General features: G+C 36.1%; 1 protein-coding gene across 1 annotated transcript in view; it reads right to left on the reverse strand.

Annotated features, from left to right (window-relative positions):
• CCDC15 (coiled-coil domain containing 15) overlaps window positions 1-22930 on the reverse strand; it is a 31562-nt gene extending 8632 nt beyond the window's left edge. Inside the window, exons 1-5 of the mRNA XM_074216414.1 lie at window positions 22703-22930; window positions 22337-22519; window positions 19660-19809; window positions 17482-17685; window positions 5218-5331 (exon numbers count right to left, since the gene is read on the reverse strand). Coding sequence (XP_074072515.1) covers window positions 5218-5331; window positions 17482-17685; window positions 19660-19809; window positions 22337-22519; window positions 22703-22837 — 786 coding nt within the window. The 5' untranslated portion in view covers window positions 22838-22930. The remainder of the gene's footprint in view (window positions 1-5217; window positions 5332-17481; window positions 17686-19659; window positions 19810-22336; window positions 22520-22702) is intronic.
• Between the last annotated feature and the right edge of the window lie 363 nt (window positions 22931-23293).

The raw sequence follows: 23293 nt of genomic DNA on the forward strand, positions 1-23293 counted from the left end.
CCTTCTTTCTCCATGATACCTAGGTTCAAATCTTGTCTCTGAGGCTTACTACCTAAGTGACAAATTCATAATGAATATTCCTGATTCCAAGTCTAGAATTCTATCCATTATCATATTATCATATCATATCTCTTAATGTGGCTACAAGTTGTCCTGAAGTTGCTTTTTAGTGAGTCTATAGAAAATGAGCTTACAGTTCAATAATCTTTTGATTAAAAAAATTAGTCCAATTTACCTACCTGTGCAATAGTCTGCAAAACAGTAAATATATAAAAACAGAAGAATATTTAAAAACTTTTAAAAAGATGAAAAGAAAATAATAGTCACGACTCACATTTGAATAGCGCTTTAAAGGTTTTCTAAGTACTTTATACTGACTCATTTGATCCTCATAATAATCTTATGAGGTAGATATTATAATTATCCTCATTTTACAAGGAAGAATATTAAGAAAAGAAGTTATATAACTTGCTTAAGGTTGCAAGTTATAAGGACCTAAGACAGGAGAACTTAGATTTTTTCCTAATTCCAGGAACATTCAATCACAAAATCTCACAAAGATGTCAAGTGCCACTATCCAGTCATTTATTAATTGAAACTATAACACTGAATGCTGCAGAGGTAATATGCATTTAGTACAGAGCAGAGAAGCACTAAATAAATCTTTTGAGAAACTGAAAATGAGGGAGAAAGTACATTTTTCTGGACTTATTAATAAGATATTCACAGTGCCAGCACATAATAAGCACTTTATAAATGTGTATTCCGTTCTCTTTCTCCCCTCAATACTACTTCTAACCACCCAATGCTTCATAAAAATTTTACTCTGAAGCCTCATCATACTGTGGAAATGACACAGGCTATATAAATGAAGTTCTAAGCTGAAAGTACCATGTTTGTGGACTGAGAGCCAGTCTATTTAAATCTGGAGAGGCTATTGTTAGAAGCTTAGCTACTAAGTTATTCTTTGGCCCTATCAAACCATGAAATAAAAATATAAAATGTTCATCAGACCTGATAGGTCCCCTTCTCCTTTTGTAGTGATGGTATCAGTGATGTGAAAGGGGTTAGAAGATGCTATGAATCAAATTTTTAGACCCTCTTTAAGTATGAAATTTAATTGTTGGTAATCTAAATGTAAGATTATTCTAAGGAAAATAGATGTTAAAAGAGGAACTGAACAATTTGAATACTGACAGTCTCAAGATACAAAACAAGAAGACAGAAGGAAACTGCAGATAAATAGAAAGATAAGGTGAATTAAATAATTAAGAGAGTTGGTTCATTATGCTTAAAGGCAACAATCATTATATGAGATTACTTGACCACCTTATCTTGAAATCCTTTGGAAGAATTTAGGCAAAAAAAAAATCCATAAAGGGATAATTTCAAATTATATATAAACATTTGACTAAGAAGAAAAGAAAAGCAATTCTATTAAATACTAGATAGTATTTCCAAAATATTCAGGGGCTTCAATGTAAAAGTGGGCACCAAAAAAAGGATGGTAAAACTGTTAGAAAATATGTTTGGAGATTAGAAAATTAAGTAAGACAAAAATTTGTAATAATAGTTCTTTATATAAGACTTTAGGGCTTATAAAGTACATTATACAAAGAATCAAATCTAATTCTCAAAACAATTCCTTTGAGGTAGGTGCTATAGTCATGCCCATTTTATAGATAAAGAAATTGAGGAAGAATTTACCCTGCATCTCAGAGATAGTTCAGTGTCTGAGGTAGGATTAGACACAAGTTTTTCTGACAGGTCCAATATTCTATTCAATAAGCCATCCTATGTTTCTGTTTATATTTGCAAAGCTAAAACAATACTCACAGCTAGAATGATTGTGGGGATAAATACTAAACAGAAGCCTTATACCTTCTAATATTCTTTTTTTTTTAAGGTTTTTTGGTTAGGCAAATGGGGTTAAGAGGCTTGCCCAAGGCCACATAGCTAGGTAATTATTAAGTGTCTGAGGTCAGATTTGAACTCAGGTACTCCTGACTCCAGAGTCTGTGCTCTATCCAATGTGCCACCTAGCTGCCCCTATTCTTTCTTTCTTTTTTTTTTTAGGTTTTTTTTTTTGCAAGGCAAACGGGGTTAAGTGGCTTGCCCAAGACCACACAGCTAGGTAATTATTAAGTGTCTGAGACCAGATTTGAACCCAGGTACTCCTGACTCCAAGGCCAGTGCTTTATCCACTACGCCACCTAGCTGCCCCTCCCCTATTCTTTCAATAAGAGATTTTAAAGGTGTAAATATGGTATGCCCAGAGTATCAACACAACAGTCAGGAAACTATTAGTTGTTAATGTAGAAATAATTTCTGAATCAATGGATTTGAACAGATTATCTAAAAGAAATAAGATAAAAAAGATCAAAAATGCAGATCAGAAAGGCATATAGCAAGGTGATAGAGCTGTAATTACTTTCCAATCCAATAAATCTACTTTTACATCTCTATAATATTTCTATGAGAATCAGCTGCCTATAGATTGAAGGAACTGAAAAAAAAGACGTGAAAGGTGAGTTGCTACAGACAATTTCCTACAATAGAAACATCTTCCTAGTTAACAATGCTAACTGAAAAGTACAGAAAATGCAAGATTTTGCTTTGATTGTTGATTATAAAATATCATTTGACTCAGCAAAAAAGAGACTCTAAGTTTCCTTACAGCAAAAGTGTCTCCAATGCATGTTAAGATTTCTTTATATATGCAACCAGAAAAAACTTTGTTCAAGCATCTAGAACTATCAAAATGAGGCATAAAATAGGGAGACTTGACAGTGTTGTTTATTATCAAGAAGAATGTCTTGCAGAGAATCCAAATAAAGGTATTTCCTAGAGATGGTAAAATCCTCCAAAAGGTTCTGTTTGTACCTGCCATTATGTTGAAAGCATCAAGTCACAGAACACTAAGAGGGATTCCTCAAAGAAATACAAGACTACTCTAGAGAAGAAAATAGTCACATGAGAAAAGCTAAATGGATTTAAAATGTCTATTGTCCTAATTTTAACATTCATAGTTGGATGGGTGGTCCATTGAACTTGAAAAATAAGCAGGCAATGTAGATAGATAAAGAGATGGATCCAGATTTGTAATGGCTTTTGAAAACCAAGAAGCACTTTCAGTGATTTTAAGCTGCTCTTTGAAACTAATTCCCATTTAAAAATATTATTCTTTTGGTAATGCTTATATGACTGCTAATCATGATACATCTCAGTTTTAAAGGATATCAAACAAGTAAACCACTGGGAAAGGAAGATGCATTAAAGGACACAGGTAGATTGAAAAATAGTACCAACAATTATTTATACATGAAAAGTGGAATAAAATGTAAAATCCAGAAAATCCATTATCAAAAAAAAAAAAAGGGTTGGGCTACTTATGTTAATTAGACTGAGGTATATCAGATGGATAGCTCGAGGACTATACCAGCACTGAGAATATGTTTAAAAGTACTAGAAGAAGGCCCTAAGAGGTCTGGTCATATATTTTATGCAAGATTTTGGAAAGGACATGAATGGGAATAGCAAAGGAAGAGTGGGTGAGGACTGATTATGATCTGCATCATTACAGGAAGTAAACACAGATCTATAGAAGTATTAAAAGTATATATTTAGGGGTGGCTAAGTAGCACAGTGGATAGAGCACTGGCCCTGGAGTCAGGAGTAATCTGGCCTCAGACACTTAATAATTACCTAGCTGTGTGGCCTTGGGCAAGCCAATTAACTCCATTGCCTTGCAAAAACAAAAGTATATATTTAATAAAAAGCTAACTTAAGGAAAGTCAGCACAGAACTTAATAACCATTTTTAAATTTACTCATTATAAATAAAGGCTAGGTGCTAGAGGTACAAAGGGGAAAAAAAAGAATGGTTCCTTCCCTTAAAGTTTTAAAACATCTATTGGGATGGAGGGAGACATAGCAGTTTCAGGAGGGAGAAGATGCTAAAACTAAGGGGGATAGGGACAAGAGAGAATCTAAAAAGACTTTTGCTAAGAAGTGATACCAGAGCTAAACCTAAAAGGAAACTAAGGAATTCTAATAAGTAGATAGATGTAAAGGGAGCATACATTTCAGGTTTGGGGGCCAGTATATGTGAAGGAATATGGCATGTTAATTTCAGGATGGGAAAAGGAAGCAACTAGTAGCCCATCTGAATGGAACTCAGAATACATAAACATATAAATTCTATGAAATAAATAATGGAAAGGAGGGAAGCTAGATTGTGGAAGACTTTAAACAGCAGTCTGAAGAGTTTGTAATTTCATCCTTAAAGTAAAAGGACACCACTGAAGATTTCTGAGATTAAAAAAAAAATGACACAGTGAAACAGAAAAAAAGCAAGTAAAAATTAAAAATAAAAATAAGAAAGGCATGGTAAGACCTGTCTTAGGAAGATTATTTTTATAGTTATAAAGATAATGTGTTAGAGAGAAGAGACTAGAATTTGGGACAATAATCAGGAAGTTAATGCAAAAGTACAGATGATGATACAAATGAATCTAGCAGAAGGGCAATGAAAAAAGGTGTTATAAAAGCAGAATCAACAAAATTATTAACTTACTGGTTATGTGGAGTGAAATAAGGGAAAAGTTTAGAATGACTTTAAGGCTATGAACCTGAGTGACTAAAAACATAATGGTATTATCAAGAAATCTGAAGAAGTAGGCAAATTTTAGAGAAGAAAGGAAAGATAATATATTGGATTTTAGATGTGTTGTGATATCTAGAAAATTATATCCAGCAGACGATTGGAAATGCAGGAAATACAGACATGGTTCAAAGGAGGTAGTGAAGACTATACAAAAAACCCTCATCAAGAATTCAAAAGGAACTCTATGAGCTAAGAAAACACAAGTTATATCAGTTTAGAAGCTGGTCTTAGGAACTTGGGAGAATTTATAAAAGAAACCAGAAAAAGGAATTTTAATCTGTCAGTTTACTCTTTAAACTTAAATCTTTTATATTCACAGTTGTTTTTTTAATGTTTTTGCAAGGCAAATGGCGTTAAGTGGCTTGCCCAAGGCCACATAGCTAGGTAATTATTAAGTGTTTGAGACCGGATTTGAACCCAGGTAACTCCTGACTCCAGGGCCAGTGCTTTATCCACTATGCCACCTAGCCGCCCCTTATATTCACAGTTTCTTAAGAGTTCACTCTGAATTGTTATTTTGACTCAGTGAAGTTTCTTAGGAAACTAATTTACCTCTTGGATAGGGCTGCTCTCTGTGCTTTTTTTTGAAAGTCCTAATGGCTTCTCTCCATCTGTAGCTTTTCGGGAAGCCAGTTGTTGGCGGGCTTGCTTCACAGTTTGGCTAAGCTACCAGAGAAAGCAAGGAAGAAAGGAAAAAAAAAACAAACAAATGTTAATACCAACAACAACAAGTTTTCTAACAGGAAAATGGGCTCCTGCTATTAAATTCATGTCAGACTTTTGACAAGAGGATTAATTTCACAGGAGATTTCCATCATAAGATAATATTTTTGTATAACAACTTCATTTTCATTATTTCAACTCAGCAACTGTCATTTCATCATTTTATCTTAAGAGTTATTAAGTAAATTTTTAACATTATATATGTTTACTTTAAATTTGAGCATCGAAATACCTGAAACCAAAAGTCTGGATCAACACAGCAGTTGTTAAATAGATACTTCCCACTTTGAAAAGCAGCAAGGTATGATATAAAAAGCATTTCACATAGAGGTTAAATCTGTGTTTGAATCCTGCCTTTAGTCAATCTACTATGTTAATGAGTCCCTTCACTCAAATCCAATTCATTTGCTTGTCATGACATCAGCTTCCTGATATGTAATGATCTTCTTCAAGAATGAAGGACAAGGGGGCAGCTAGGTGGCGCAGTGGAGAGAGCACCGGCCCTGGAGTCAGGAGCACCTGAGTTCAAATCCAACCTCAGACACTTAATAATAACCTAGCTGTGTGGCCTTGGGCAAGCCACTTAACCCCCATTTGCTTTTCAAAAACCTAAAAAAAAAAAAAAAATGAAGGACAAGCATCATCATCATCATCATAATACCAAGGGCAACTTACAACTATTCAGACATTTAGTTCCCCATCTGCAAGATGGAAACACTTTACTTTTATTTACTTTTATTACCAATCTCACAGTGTTATTCTGTTTTTTTCTTTTTTTCCCCTTTTTTAAGTTTTTGCTAGGCAATGGAGTTAAGTGAGGGTCACACAGCTAGGTAATTATTAAGTGCCTGTGGCCGGATTTGAACTCAGGTACTCCTGACTCCAGAGCCGGTGCTCTCTCCACTGCACCACCTAGCCGCCCCTCACAGTGTTATTCTGAAGAAAATGGGTTGCAAACTTTAAAGCTCTGTATAACTGTGTTGTTAGTATTATTACTACTATAATTATCTCTCGAAAAGGCAAACTTCTAATGAGGAATTCTAGCTGCTACTCCTTGCTAACTAAGCTAACAGCTTATTCCTTACTCATACCTTTCATTTCTAGATTCCCCTCCCTGCCAAAAAAGTTTTACTACTCTCAATGAACACTCTTTTCTTCTTTTCACTTTGGGTTATCCCTTTCCAGTTTTAGACAACAACTTTCTTTAAAATCTTTCTTTTAACTTCCTTCCCCAATTAATGAAGACTTAAAGTTCAATGTTTTAAAAACTATATTCAGAAAAAGTGCTATTACATGGTCTTTTATTAATATTTATGTTGTCTACATATTCACTCTCTAACCTATTATGTTGGTATTTACCTATTTATTACTTTTCATTACAGTACAACTTATCGTGGCAGCTAGGTGGTGCAGTGGATAGAGTACCGGCCTTAGAATCAGGAGGATCTGAGTTCAAATGTGACCTCAAACACTTAATAATCACCTGTGTGACCTTGGGCAAGTTACTTAACCCCATTGCCTCATAAAACAATAAAACAATAAATAGATAGATAGATAGATAGATAGATTAATAAAGTACAACTTATCTTAAATATGACTTAGAATAATAGATATAGGACTGGAATCTCCCTGCAGAGAGAAAGGAAAGATAATAAACTCTTCCCCTTTATAGACAGCTAAAGACACCAGCAAATAAGAGTGGGTTCTTCTCATGTCATATATTTTTTAATAGTGGAAAAGTCAACCATCCTCCTAGAATTTTAACATAAAACTACTTTCCAAAATTGAGAAAAACAAGAGCTCTAAATTTCTGAGAAAGGAATCTTCAAAGATGAAAAAATTTCAGGTGATTACTAAACAATAATCTAAGTTCCAGGTTCCCTCTCTCACTACCATTCTGGTCTTTTATCAGTATACAACCTCTTACTAGATTCATTTGTTTTTAAAGAGTTCATATCTCCTAACAGAGAGAAAGTGGTATATAGGGGCAGCTGGGTGGTGTAGTGGATAAAGCACCGGCCCTGGAGTCAGGAGTACCTGGGTTCAAATCTGGTCTCAGACTTAATAATTACCTAGCTGTGTGGCCTTGGGCAAGCCACTTAACCCCTTTTGCCTTGCAAAAAAAACCCTAAAAAGTGGTATTTGTCTTCTAAGAGAGTCAAATTTTCAATGAGGTAGCTTCAGAGTGGCTAAATGAGTCAAGATAAAGCTATTTACAATACATGATAATGCATCTATGTAGCTAAGGTTATAAAAAATGCAGTATCATGAATTATTCTTTTTCTTAATATATGGCAAGAGGTAGATAGCACCACCCTATCCCATGGGGCCTGCAAAACAAAGTTTTCTTTATAAAGAACTGCAGTAAGAAGTAAAACAAACTTTAAGCCTTTGGAACAATCACTGTATTACCTGAAGGAGTATTCTCCAAATTGATTCAACAGAAATTTCTAGGGGATATTAATATTTGTAGCCTTTTATTTTGTGACTAAATCTCTACTATTGGTAATATGGGGCAAAAACAGCTAACAGGTGAATAAAACAGAATGTAAATATTTTTAAAATAGTAACTTTACTTATAAAATCATTGAAAATATATTGTATGAAAACTTTACTCTTTGCAAATGATATGACGGTATACCTAGAAAACCCTAAAAAATTATCTAAAAAAACTACTGGAAACAATTAGCAACTTTAGCAAAGTCACAGGATATAAAAAAAAATCACTAATTCTTAGCATTTCTATATATTATTAACAAGAAATAGCAGCAAGAGTTAGAAAAAAAGAAATCCCATTTAAAATAACTTCAGACAACATAAAATGCTTGGGAGTCTACCTGCTAAGGCAGATTCAGAAACTCTATGAAATTAACAACTATAGAACACTTTTCACACAAATAAAATCAGATCTAAATAACTGGGCAAATATCAACTGCTTATGGATGGGCTGAGCTAATAAAATAGAAAGACAATTCCACCTAAATTAAACTACTTATTTAGTGCCATACTAATCAAACTTCCAAAAAATGATTTCAGAGCACTAGAAAAAATTGTAACTAAATTCATATGGAGAAACAAAAAAGTCAAGAATATCAAAGGATTTAATGAAAAAAAATGCAAAAGAAGGCAGCTTAGTCTTACCAGATCTAAAATTATATTATAAAGCATCAGTCATCAAAAGTATCTGGTACAGGCTAAGAAACAGAGTGGTGGATCAGAGGAATAGATCAGGTGCAAAAGAAAGAGAAGGAAATGATTATAGTAATCTACTGTTTGATAAGCCCAAAGAGTCTAGCTTCTGGGATAAGAACTCACTCTTCAATAAAAACTGTTGGGAAAACTAGAAGATAGTATGGCAGAAATAGGATCTGACCAGCATCTCACACCCTATAGCAAGATAAGATCCAAATGGTTGGCAGAATTAGACATAAAAGAATATTATAAGCAAATCAGTAGAACAAGAAATAGTTTACCTGTCACATTTATGGAAAGGGGAGCAGTTTATGACCAAGAAAGAGATAGAGAATATTATAAAAACAAACTGGATTTTTTGATTACATTAAATTAAAAAGCTTTTGCACAAACAAAACCACTCTAACCAAGATCAAAAGAAATGTTGCAAACTGGGAAACAATTTTTACAACTAGTGTTTCTGGCAAAGGACTCATTTCAAAAATATATAGAGAACTGAGTCAAATTTATAAAAAAAATAAGTCATTCCCCAATTGACAAATGGTCAAAGGATATGCAAAGGCAATATTCAGACAAAGGAATAAAAGCTATCTATAGTCATATGAAAAACTGCTCTAAATCATTACTGATTAGAGAAATACAAATTAAAGCATCTCTGAGGTATCATCTAACACCTCTCAGATTGAACAATATGACTAGAAAGGACAATGAGCAATGTTGGAGGGGATGTGGGAAATCTGGGACACTAATACATTGTTGGTGGAGCTGTGAACTCATCCAAACTTTCTGGAGAGCAATTTGGAATTATGCCTAAAAGGTAAATAAAAATATGCACATCCTTTGATCCAGCAAAACCATTACTGGAGAGATCATGAAAAAGGACAAAATCCCCACATGTACAAAAATATTTATAGCTACTCTGTAGTGACAAAGAATTAGAAATCAAAGGGATGTCTAACAAATGGGGAATGGCTGAACAAGTTGTGGTATATGTATGGAATGGAACACTATTTGGTTCAATTAGAAACCAGGAGGGATGGGATTTCAGAAAGGCCTGGAAAAATTTGCATGAATTGATGCTGAGTGAGACCAGCAGAACCACAAGAACATTGTACATCCTAACAGCAACATGGGGGTGATAATCAACCTTAATGGACTTGCTCATTCCATCAGTGCAATAATCAGGGACAATTTTAGGGGATCTGTGATGGCGAATACCACCTGTATCCAGAGAAGGAACTATGGAGTGTAAATGAAGACCAAAGATTATTATCTTCAATTTTTTAAAAACTGTCTTATATATTACATAATTTGGCTATCTCTAATATTTTCTTTCTTCCTTAAGGATATTTTTTCTTTCAACACATTTAATTTCCATCTATGCATATCATGGAAACAAATGTAAAGACTATATCAAATTGCCTTCTGTTGGGGGGAAGGAGAAGGAAGGGGGAAAATGTAAAATTCAAAATCTCACAAAAAATGACTGGTAGAAACTAATATTGTATTTAATAGGAAAACAAAATATTTATATAATTTTTTAAAAAAGAAAATATATTGTGTGTAGAGATTTACTTATTTGAAGATAACAATGATTACTATCTGTGCTTAAGCATGGCTAAAAAAGCTAATACATAACCCAATCCTTTTCAAATTATATATCACACTTTGTTCTGAAACTAAGATTGCAATTTATAAAGCCTAGCAATGATAGAAACTTTACTTCTGGTTCAATTATCACCTTCATGATGCTTTGGCTTAAAAGTAAACCTTAACAGGATGGCTAGGTGGCGAAGTGGATAAAGTACCGGCCTTGGAGTCAGGAGTTTACCTGGGTTCAAATCTGGTCTCAGACACTTAATAATTACCTAGCTGTGTGGCCTTGGGCAAGCCACTTAACCCCATTTGCCTTGCAAAAACCTAAAAAAAAAAAGGGAAAAAAAAGTAAACCTTAAGAGGCAAGTAGGTGACCCAGCAGATAGAGCACTGGTCCTCCAGTCAGGAGGACCTGAATTCACATCTGAACTCAGATATTTATTAGCTGTGTGACCTGGGCAAGTCCCCTTAACCCCAAAAGACCCCCCCCCCAAAAAACTTTTACATTGTTAATCTAGGTGATTAAATTACATGCAAATGACTATCTAGTCCTTCTTTTCCATATACCTAGAGATGGTCCTGAGGAAAATTTTAAGAAACTACCAGTCTAATAAACAAAATTCATGCCAACAAATTTCAACTTCTTCTAGTCACCAATGGCTACCTTCCAGTTGACTTCTGCTAAGACAGTGTTCTACTTCACTTCCAAAGTCAAGGGTTCAGAGTATCTGGTCACACACTTGACAGAGTAGTGAATTTAGTTTAAGAATTCAAGGACTAGGGCGGCTAGGTGGCATAGTGGATAGAGCACAGGCCCTGGAGTCAGAAGTACCTGAGATCAAATCCGGCCTCAGACACTTAATAATTATCTAGCTGTGTGGCCTTGGGCAAGCCACTTAACCCCATTTGCCTTGCAAAAACTGAAAAGAAAAAAAAGAGTTCAAGGACTGAATTTAGTTTTGAGATTTCAGAAAGAGCTGAGAAATTATAATTCTACTTTGTAATTGATTCTGTATTGATTTCATATTATAATTGAATCTGTGTCTGTTTAAATTCCATTTCTAGATCCTTAAATTGATCTCAGGAATTCAAAGTTTCCCTCTGAGTTAAAGTTACAATAAAAAAAAATATATCTCTCATATCAGTAGCTCCTGGAATACTGGCTTTAAGAGTCAGAAGGATGGGAATTCTAATCTGGCCTCAGATATTTGACACTTACTAGCTGTATGACCTTGGGCAAGTCACTTAACTCTGACTGCCTGACATACAGGGCTACTGGATTCACATCTGGCCATTAGACTGAGATGGTTCCAGAGGAGAAAATGAGGAGTGATTTAGCGCAATACTCCCTCACACAAATCCAATTCATGAGCTTGTCATGGCATCACCTCCCTAATGTTATGGTCTTATTCGAAAATGAAGGACAATCATCATCATCATCATCATCATCATTACCAGGATATCTATTTTTAAATGCCACAAATTAAACCTGGTACCATCCCCAAAAGATATATTGTCTTTCCTTGCCTGTCCTTGCCTAATTAGAGGAGTTTTCAATCTCTTTCAAAGAGAGAGCAATTCTGGAAATTTTGATTCCTTCACAAAGATTACAAGATGCCAGATGGGTTCCATAAAACAATTAACATTTCTTAATTGTCATATGTAAATGCCAGCCCTTTTTTTTTTAGTATTGCCAGGCATAATGTTCCTGTTCCAACCCTACAATCAATCATTTTGTCCTACAGATTCTTTCTTTGTTTTGCATCAATAAAGAGGCTCCTCCCTTTCTTATTGGGATTACTTGTTTTACTGAGGTTGCTAGTCTCACCAATTTTATTAACAGGTATACATGTCACTGTTAATAGACTGATTTTGATCAAAGCTATGTATCTCACTTTACCTTTACTACTACAGCGCATAGAGAAACGGTTTTAGAAAATAAGATCAAAGAAGTTGATGCAGTTTTTCCTGGAAAACAAATGACTGAAGTAGGACAAAAACAGTCTACAAACACAAAACAGTTATGCAACAAAGAGCAACTAAACCCTGATCATATGCTTTCAAAAATACATAAATGAATAATGCTGATCAATGGACACTGTAGAAATTTCATCCACAGGGATCACTATTATTTGACTCTAGTTGACTAAAAGGCAAGGTCTAGATCAGGTGACTTCTTGAAGTCTTTTTTGATGTTGTGATTCTTTATTTAATCTTATATGATCTAGCAAACTAGTAAAAGTCAGGCTTGATTCATCATGGGTTTAGATATCTAGGGCTGAAGGCAGGTTAGTTCTTGGTAGTTTACCAAATGCCATAAGATAAAATCCAGATTATGGGAAGAAATAGTCACTTATATTATATGTTGGACCACATTTGGTATACTGAATTCAGTTCAGGGGACGACATTTTAAGGGGGAAAATCACAAACTAAGGAGCGTTCAGAAAAAGACAACCAAGAGAATGGTAAAGGGCCTGGAAATAGTCATACAAGGAAAGACATTAACAGGGGCTAAGTTAGAAATTACTTCCAGATAATTTGAGCTGTTCAATAAAAAAATCAACTCCTTGTGACCAGAAGAATTCAAGCTGAGGCTGCAAAAATAAAAAATTAGAGATATTGTAAAAAGGATTCCCATGTTGTAGGAGGTTATACCATTTGACCTCAGGGGTTTCTTACAACTTCAAAATTCTATGATTATATGATCTTAAATCACATCAGAGTTGATAATTTCCTAATCCTGACAGAAGGATCACTTTCATTATTGAACTCAAATGTGTTGACGAAATTTCAGGCTCTTTAAACATGTCTGAATGAAATGGAGAAGTCAGTTCTTGAATGTTTGTATGATAAAGATAACACTCAGTGACATCTAGTGGATTAAAAATTACAAGAAAAATAAGACCAGGGGCGGCTAGGTGGCGTAGTGGATAAAGCACCGGCCTTGGAGTCAGGAGTACCTGAGTTCAAATCCAGTCTCAGACACTTAATAATTACCTAGCCGTGTGGCCTTGGGCAAGCCACTTAACCCCATTTGCCTTGCAAAAAAAAAAAACCGAAAAAAAAATTAAAAAAAGAAAAATAAGATCAGAAAGTACATATTTCCATTTTCTTCATACAATTTATCTCTACAGATGCATAATAATTGAAGCTACTTTACAGAAGATTTTTTAAATGCCCAGCCTATTATAGAGAAATTATAGGGACTATATAATAGGTTACTTTCAAAATTCTTCATCATTTAGCTCCAGTCTTGCTCTTCAGTTTTTTTCTCCCTCTACTCCTGTATTTACTCTAAATTAAGTCAGTTCCCCTTACAATAATCCACATATGCCATGCTCAATCTTGATTCTGGGCCTTTGTTCATGTTATTCTCTACTCTTAGCCTACCACCTGAAAATGCTTTGTTCAAATACTAGGGCAGTCTGATGGCAGAGTGTTTAGATTGCCACCCTTGGAGTCAGGAGGACTCAAGTTCAAATTTTTGAATACCCTTAATAGTTATGTGACTGATTTAATCCTGTTTTTTCTCAGGTTCCACCTATGTAAAAAGAGTTGGAGAAGGAACTGGCAAACCACTCCAGTATCTACCAAGGTCTCAAACAGTCAGGCATGAATAATTGATTAAACAATACAAAAATTACTCATCCATCCAAGTACAGCTCAATCCTCAACTAACTCCTCTATGAATCTTTTCAGTTACTCAAGCCCACAACTTGATGTTTCATATTATTCTCTGATTGTTTCATTTGAGTTAATTCTGAGTCAATCTTCAGTTGAGCTAATCTTCAACTGAGTTAATCTTGTCTTCTTGAGCTAAATTATAATTCACAGTGGACCCTACTTTTATAGTCAGCTACAAGGTAAAATGAGTAATGCTGGCCTTAGGATTCAAGAAGTTTTGAATTCAAAACATTCCTCAAATATTTATTAGTTGTCTAACCCATGGGCAGGTTACCTAAACACGGTCAGTTTCAATATCCTCCTCTGTAAAATGGGAATAATATCACTTAATTCGTAGGATTGTTATAAAAACAAAATGAAATCATGAGATATAAAAATTTTATATACATATATGTAGTATATAAATTTAACAAATAAATGTAAAACTTATACACATAATATAGACCAAAATATTATATAAATTTTAATTTTACTTTTATTATATGTAAGTGTTCACTACATATACTAGAGCTTCAATAAATACTTATTGATTCTAATTAGTTATATTATAAAGTAAAACCTAATACTTTAGTGATATTTTCTAAACTTTACCTTTTACCTAAAAATTCAGTGTGGGGGGAAAAAATTTTATTCTCTAGAAAGAAATGATGATGGAACATGACTACATGGAAATCTGTTAGACATGACTATACATGTATAGCCTATATCAACTTATTCACTGTGATGGGGAGGAAAGAAGGCAGAAAAATGTGTAACTCAAAATCCTACCAAAAATGAATGTTGAAAACTATCTTTACATGTAATTGGAAAAAATAAATTAAAAAAAATTTTAAAATAAAAGAAATGATGATCATAATATGCTTCTTACATTTTTCCTAATGATATATATTTACATATATATATATAAAATGGATTTAGTCATAATGATATTCATGCTTCATGTTTTAATATTCATGCCTCATGCTTTAATTTTGTATTATACTGTATATGTAGGGTACTTAATGTATAACTTAGTTTATTTACCTTACATATATACACAATATGAAAGCTGAATGTCTTATTCTTCTTTATATTCTTTAAGACAAACATGTCTTGAACAAAGTAGGCACCTTATTTGCTAAAAGAATGCCAACTGGAAAGCAAGTTGATTTAAGGAATGGGATTGAGTACCTTTGTTTTCTTAATTAAATAAATCACTTTTATACTCCTTTGTCAGGGACCCAGCTCTGGACCTTGGCCACCTATGTGGCTATGCCCATGAGGGAGGAACAGGGGAGGAACAGGGGAGGAACTCGGGACTATAAAAGGGATGGGGCTGGGGAAGATGGGAGACATTTTTTGCTGCTATGTAAGCAATAAAGACCTGCTTGTTAGACTGCTACTGGGTGCTCTGTCCAGTTATTGCCCTCTGTCCCCAAGGAGGGTCCGTGCATTCTTAGACCGATGGGTCCGTGACGTCTGAAGACCTGGGAAAGGTACGTATCCAGGTGAAGGCTCAGGATGGGACCCTGAGCACTCCTTCTAAGTGATCCAACAAATAAATGGCAAAGTTCAAAATAGTTTGTGTTGCCAGTTAGTAATCATAATGTGAAATTTTTTTTTACAGCAAATGGTTCTGACAAAGGCTTCATTTCTTAAATATTTAGAGAACTAAGTCAAATTTATAAGAATACAAGTAATTTTCCATTTGATAAATGGTCAAAGGATATGAACAGGCTGTTTTCAAATGAAGAAATCAAAGCTATCTATAGTCATACAAAAAATGTTCTAAATTACTGATTAGAGAAATACAAATTAAAACAACTCTGAAGTACCACTTACACCTAATCAGACTGGCTAACCAAAATGGGAAAATAACAAATGTTGGAGGGAATATGGGAAAATTGGAAAACAAAAGTATAATTGGTGGGAGTTGTAAACAGATTCAACCATTCTAGAGAGCAATTTGGAACTATGAAAAAGTATAAACCCTTTGATCCAGCTGCTAGGTCCATATCCCTATGAAATAAAAAAAAAGGGACATATATATATATATATAAAAAGCTTTTATGGAAAAGAATTGGAAATTGAAGGGATGCCCATCAATTGAAGCATGGCTAAATAAGCTGTGGTATGTGATTGTGATGGAATACTATTGTATTATAAGAAATGACAAGCAGAATGTTTTCAGAAAAACCTGGGAAGACTTACATGAACTGATGAAAGGTAAAGTTAGAAGAAGCAAAACAGCCTACACACCACACACCAGAACAGTATACACAGTATACAACAATATTATATTATAATCAACAGTGACTGATTTAATTATTCTCAACAATTCAATGATCTAAGACAATTCTGAAGAATTTTTTGGTTTTTTTGTTGGGTAATGCCCAAGGTCATACAGCTAGTGTATGTATCAAGTGTCTGAGTCTGGATTTGAACTTAGATCCTCCTGAGTCCAGGGCCGGTGTTCTATCCATTGCACCACCTAGCTGCCTCCTAAAGGATTTTTGATGGAAAAAATGCTATTCACTTGCAGAAAAATAATTGTTGGAGTCTAAATGCAGGCATACTTTTTCATTGTTTTGTTTTGGGTTTTTTTGCAAGGCAATGGGGTTAAATGACTTGCTTAAGGTCACACAGCTAAGTAATTATCAAGTATATGAGGTCAGATTTGAACTTGGGTCCTCCTGACTCCACTGCACCACCTCGATGTCCCTAAAGCATACTTTTTTTTTTAGGTCTTTGCAAGGCAATGGGGTTAAGTGGCTTGCCCAAGGCCACACAGCTAGGCAATTATTAAGTGTCTGAGGCCGGATTTGACCTCAGGTACTCCTGACTCCAGGGCCGGTGCTCTATCCACTGAGTCACCTAGCTGCCCCTTAAAGCATACTTTTTAAGACTTTATTTTCTCAATAGTTTTTTGTCCATATTTTCTTTGACAAAATGACTGGTATGGAAATAATGTTTTGCATGATGCACTATATGAAAATGTTTGCCTTTCCCAATGAGAGGGGAGGAGAAAGAAAAAAGGAAATAATATGGAACTCAAAATTGTTTTAAATGAGTGTTAAAAAAATTTTTTTATGTGGTGGAAAAATATTAAAAGTATGTGCTGTAAAAAGCAACCTAAACACATAATGTATAACTATAAAGAAACAGGAACTGCATAAATAGAAACCTGTACCCTAACTTACTGTATTTTATTAACTGCCTTGCTATGGTACAGAATTCTAAAATACCAAGTGCAAAATAAAATTACTAAAGGAATATTGTTTTAATAAAAAACATTTAAAAATCCCGAAGTAGGGGCGGCTAGGTGGCGCAGTGAATAGAGCACCGGCCCTGGAGTCAGGAGTACCTGAGTTCAAATCCGGCCTCAGACACTTAATAATTGCCTAGCTGTGTGGCCTTGGGCAAGCCACTTAACCCCATTTGCCTTGCAAAAACCGAAAAAAAAAAAAATCCCAAAGTGACATCTGAGATTTTATTCTACTTTACACAACAATTTATAATGCAAAATACTCTATAATCATAAAGTATCATGAAAAATCATTCTTGTGCAATGCTTTAAAGTAATTATAAAGCAGTGTCTAAATAAAGGAGTTATAGTAGTTCAGTATTGTGAATGTACTTACAGCTAGAGCCTGCTGTTGGAATGTTTCATTTTCATTGTTTTTTTCCTCTTCAATAAAACCAAGAGTCTGAGTAGATTGCAAGCTGAGATTCATACTTCGGATAGCACTTTTCAAACTGCTCTGGTAAATGCTTTTGCTACTTTTAGGGGTCAAGTGTGTGGCTGAATCAGAAGACTGCATGGCTATAGAGCTTTCTTTTTCAGCCTAAACATGAAAGAAAAGATACAGTGAGTCATCAAAGATAGCCAGAACTATCACTTTTGTTCAATGAATTCCTCAAAGCCTAAAAGTACTTTGAGATTTTTTTCTTTTTGCTATTCTGTGAAATTTCAGTACGATTGATTTGCAGTCTTTTTATGTCAAGACATTCATGGATGCCCCCCAGGGCTGTCCTAAACTCTCATCTTCCCCTACTACTTCACTTTGTGATCTCATTACCTCTCATGGATTTAACTTTTATCTCTCTGCTGCTGAGTCTCAAATCTACTTCTGTTGACCTAGTCTTGCATCTCCAATTGTCTTTCAAGCATCTTGAACTGGATGTCCAATAGACACCTTAAATTCTACAGGTTCAAAATTAAACTCATTATCTTTTCCCCAAACCCTACTACCTCCCCAACTCTCCATTACTGTCAAAGGCAATATCATCCTCCCAGTCCTCCAGACTCACAACTTAGTTGTCACTGTGGACACCTTACAATGTCTTCATTGCCTATAGCCAATCTGTTGCCAAGGCAACCTTAGGCAAGTCACTTAACCACCATTGCCTTGTCAAAAAAAAAAGTATGCCTGCATTTAGACTCCAACAGTTATTTCTCTTGAAGTAAATAGCATTTTTTCATCAAAAGTCCTTTAGGAGGCTGCTAGGTAGTGCAATGGATAGAACACTGGCCCTGGACTCAGAAGGATCTAAGTTCAAATCTAGACTCAGACACTTGACACATACACTAGGTGTATGACCTTGGGCATTGCCCAACAAAAAAACAAAAACAAAAACAAAAGAAGTTCTTCGGAGTTGTCTTAGAACATTAAATTGTTAGAATAATTAAATCAATCACTGTTGATTAAAATATAATATTGATGTATACTGTGTATACTGTTCTGGTGTGTAGGCTATTTTGCTTCTTCTAACTTTACTTTTCATCAGTTCATGTAAGTCTTTTCAGGTTTTTCTGAAAACATTCTGCTTGTCATTTTTTATAGCACAATAGTATTCCATCACAATTACATACCCCAGCTTATTCAGCCATGCCCCATTGATGGGCATCCCCTCAATTTCCAACTCTTTTCCATCTTTGCTATATCTGAGAGATACAGCAAAATATACCCCCCCCTTTTCTCAGTACACCACTCTATCATCTCATACCTGAATTACTGACACAGCCTGCTGGTGGATCTACCTACCACATACCTTTCCCTACTCTACTCGATCCTCCATTCAGCCATCAAAATGATTTTGTCAAAGCATAGGTGTTTCCATTTACTACATAACTCCAGTGACTCCCTAATGCTTCTAGGATCAAATACAAAGTCTTTTGCTTGGCATTCATAGCCCCCCTTACCTTGCTATTTTCTTATACCTCACTCCGTACAATCCAGTGACAATGGCCTCCTGGCTATTCCATGAATAAGACAATCTATCTCTCAGCTTTAAGCATTTTCTCTGGCTGTCCTTCATGCCTGGAATGTTCTCCTTCCTTAACTCCACCTACTCATTTTCTTGGCTTCCTTTATATTTCAACTGGAATTCCACTTCTATTGGAAACCTTTCCCAACCCTCTTAATTCTAGTGCCTTTCTTTGAAAAATTCTTTCTGATTTATCCTATATATAACTTATTTGTACATAGTTGTTTATTTGCCATCTCCTCCATTAGAATGTGAGCTCCTTAAGAACGGGGCTTTGTCTTTTGCCTCTGCTTAGCACAGTGCAGCAGATGCTCAATAAATGTTTATATATCAATTAAAAAAAAAAAAACACAGAAATTGTAGTAGGGTCACTCACTGAATTCATTATGTGAGCCAGGTTCCCTAATTAGTTGTTTTCCATTTCATGTACTAAATTCAAAGTTACCCGAAATAGGGTAACTCCAAAGCAAAGCATACAGTAGATAAACCTCCCTTTTGGTTCTTGCTATTCCCTTAGCATAACCCATTTTGAAATCCAGTTCTGAACTTACTGCTTCAAAGGATTTCTGAAGTTGTTGCTTTTTTCTTAGCTTCATTTGCTGATTTACTCTGCTTTTCACTTGTTTCTGAAAGCGTTTCAGAGATTCTTCTTTTAAGCGTTGCTGTTTCTTTAATTCTACTTCTAAAAGAGATGCTGAAACCTTGAGAAAAAGAAAGAAAATGAGTTTCAGAGCCCAGTCAGTTTTGCCTATCTAGACTCTCCTATTATAAATAGAAAAAAAGATAACATCTTTTAAAAAATGAAGTTTTACAGATTAACATTATAAGTTTCACAATTTAAAATTCCTTTGAGAATAAGGACATGAATGGGGCTCAGAACAGTAGAATTTAGCAGCTCAGGTATTTAAATCAAAAACTAAAAACTTAAATAACAATAATTTACTGAATTCCAAAGCAAATTATTTTTTAACTGAATTGAAAAGACAAAATGAATCAATTCTAAGCAAAATTCAGTCTATAAATTGATTAAAACTACATCACAGATCAAAGTGTTCTCAAGAAAACGAATTAAACTATATTTCATTAGGACTGTGTCTCTGATTAGCATTCCCTGCATGATTATAATTTTTTTCAAACTGAAAAAAGTATCAAACTGATACAAACATTCCTAATATGTTTTATAAAGCAATTAATAAGCATTTATTACAAATGCTTATACCATGTAACAGTTTCTGTGGATACAAATACAAAAGGTATCTACCCTCAAGGAATATATATCTTATTAGGAGAGACAACATGTGTGCACACAAACACAATCAGATTATATATATCTTGTATACATACATACATACACACAAAATGAATACAAGAAACATTATTTGCATTATCCAACAAAAATACAATGGTAGTTAAGGATGGAAGTCTTGAGAGCACTAGCAAACAAGAGGGATAGGAAAAACTTTTTTTTAGTGGTGGTGTTTAAGTTGAGTCTTGAGGAAGAAATAGATTCTGTAAGGTAAAAGTGAGAAAGAAATATAATATATGAAGGGACAGGAAGAACAATGACATAGTGATAGGAGATGAGTGCCATGTGAAAGCACAACTTGACTCCAAAGTTATCTTTCTAGTCTTATATGTGTGCAAACAGGAATGAGGAGGAAGTTGGGGAGGTACACATCTGTCATAAGGAGATATATCTCAAAAAATAAATGACAGCTTTTTTAAAGCTATCAACTAGTCTGGAAAACATCATCTTTAGCTCTTCATTCTCCCACTACACCCAAGTCAACAAGTCCTATTTATACTTCATAGTTCTCCAAATTTACAGGATCACATAATGCTGGAGGTCTTAGAGATATAATTTAATCTACTCATTTTACAGATGAGAAAATGGTGACCTAGGAAGTTCAAGAGTCACAAGCATAATATAGAATCTTGGATCTAAAAAGAAATTCAGAGATCATCTAATCCAATCCAAAGCTAAACAAGAATTCCCTCAATTTCACACAAGTGGTCATTTAATGCCTTTTAAAAACCTCTTATAAGTAGAAATCTCTACTATCTCACTATATCTTGATGCAGTCAATTCCACTTTTAGATAGTTTTAATTGTTAGATGTTTTTTCCTTTTTATCATCTTCTTCCAACTTTCAACCATAGTTGCTAGTTCTGCCCTTTTTGGGACAAAGTCTTTTTTTTCCCCATTGAAATTTAGCATTTACTGATTCTATCACACAGGATAAGATTTAGTGCTATTAGAAATCTTTAAGATGGCAGCACCCTCAATGTACCTATGAAGAAACTAAGACTCAGAAAGGTTGGGTGATTTTCACAAGGTCACCAAGTAGTAATTAGTAGACCCAGAATTTGCACCTAGGCTTTTTTAGGCTACACACACACAAAGACACACAGACTGTAGTACATGAGTGTGATGGAATATTGCTATGCTGTTAACGTAAATAATAGTCATGGGAAAATGTACATGAATGGAGGGAGGCAAAGCTAAGCAAGTAGGGTCAGGAAAATATTTTATACAACTACCACCATGAAGATGAGAAGAACAAAAATTGAAACTGAACACCTGTCAACGTCAATTGCTCATGTCAGGCTGAATTAATAAAATAAAAATGACAATTTTCAGCGCTATAGCAATCAAACTACCATACAACTTTTACAGAGCTAGACAAATCAGTTAACAAAATTCATCTGGAGCAACTAAAGGTCATGAATATCGATGGAATTGATGAAAAAACAAAATGCAAAGGAAGGTGGCCCTAAGCTGTAGCAGATCTAAAACTATTATAAAGCAGCAGTCATCAAAACTACTTAGAGTAATGGATCATTGAAAGGAGTCTCTGGTAGAGTCAGAGTATCTACATGAGGATTCAAGTTTCAGGCAGGGGTTTGGCTTCAGAGGTTCTTTCGTGTCCTTTGGATTTTATGCGCACACTTGAAGCATTTTATCTCGTCTTAGTCTCCTCGAGTTTATTAGTGGAGGAGTAGGGATAGTGTTGTCTTATTCACAAAACCAGTTCATGGCCTCGCACTCTGGGAGTACTCAATAAAGGCTGATATTATTATATAAACGATAGAAGCCACAGGTTTTTAGCCATAATTTCGGGCCCCCTTCTACCCTAGTTACCTAAAGCCTGGAGGAGATGCTGGCGGCGCAGGCGAAAGGGCAAAGAGGGGTCCCCTCCCCCACCCGTCCCGGCTACGGGGCACTCACGGATGCCGGGGCTTCCTCCCCGCCGGGGCAGGCGCACTCCACCCACGCCCCCACGGGCGCCACCGCCTCGTTCCTCTCGGCCAGCACGGCCAGCAGGGCCCGGTTCTTCTCGAAGGTCTGTTCTACCCAGGGGGCACATCGAGACTTTCGGATCGGGGCCGGTTTTTGAGACGTCCGCGATTCCTGCTCGGGAGGAAAACACCAGCATCCTCAGCCTACCCAGGCACGCGAGGGCCGGGCTCCGGGGGAAGGGAGGGGGCCCAGGGTGGGGGCGAAGCGGGGAGGGAAGGGCCGGCCCGGGGCGGGGGTCCCCGGGTGGGATGGGATGGGATGGGATGGGTGCCGAAGCCGGAAAGGAAGGAGAACCTGGACGGGAGCAAAGACTGCCGAGTGTTTGCTTAAGGCAGGAGGCTGGCGGCGCCCGGAAGGCTCGGCACCTAAAACAGTTCGGCCTGGCAGCGGCGCCCGGAGCCCATCTCTGGTCAGGCCCGGGACTGCCATCGGCCTCCCGGACTCAAAACGCCAGATGGAAGCGAGCAGCTACCCAGGCTCAACGGCCACTTTCTATTTCGGCGCCCCGCCCCACCCACATCCTCACTCCCACCCCTTCCGGGCTCCGCCCTCCCTCCGGGCATCCGGGGGAATGGAGACGAGGCCCGGATTCGGCCTCCCGTCGCTTCACTTCCGGTTCCTGCCGCCCGGACAGCTACGCTTCCCGTGGGGGCGGGGCGGGGCGGCCCAGCGCTTTTTTCTGCGGCTGCGTGCCGTGGGGGGCGCTGCAGCCTGATCGCTCTTTAGAACCCGCCCCACGTGTCTCGCTCTGGCGAGGAGGACCCGAGGCCTTCATTTTGGGACCGCCTGCCTTTGGGGTAAGGAAATCCCCGAATGCAGATTTAAAAATTTTTTTTTCTTTATCCAGCTCATTTTTTCCCCATTAAAGAGTGTATTTATTTTGAG

This window comes from Macrotis lagotis, chromosome 1 (assembly GCF_037893015.1).
Source record: "Macrotis lagotis isolate mMagLag1 chromosome 1, bilby.v1.9.chrom.fasta, whole genome shotgun sequence".
NCBI lineage: Eukaryota > Metazoa > Chordata > Mammalia > Peramelemorphia > Peramelidae > Macrotis > Macrotis lagotis.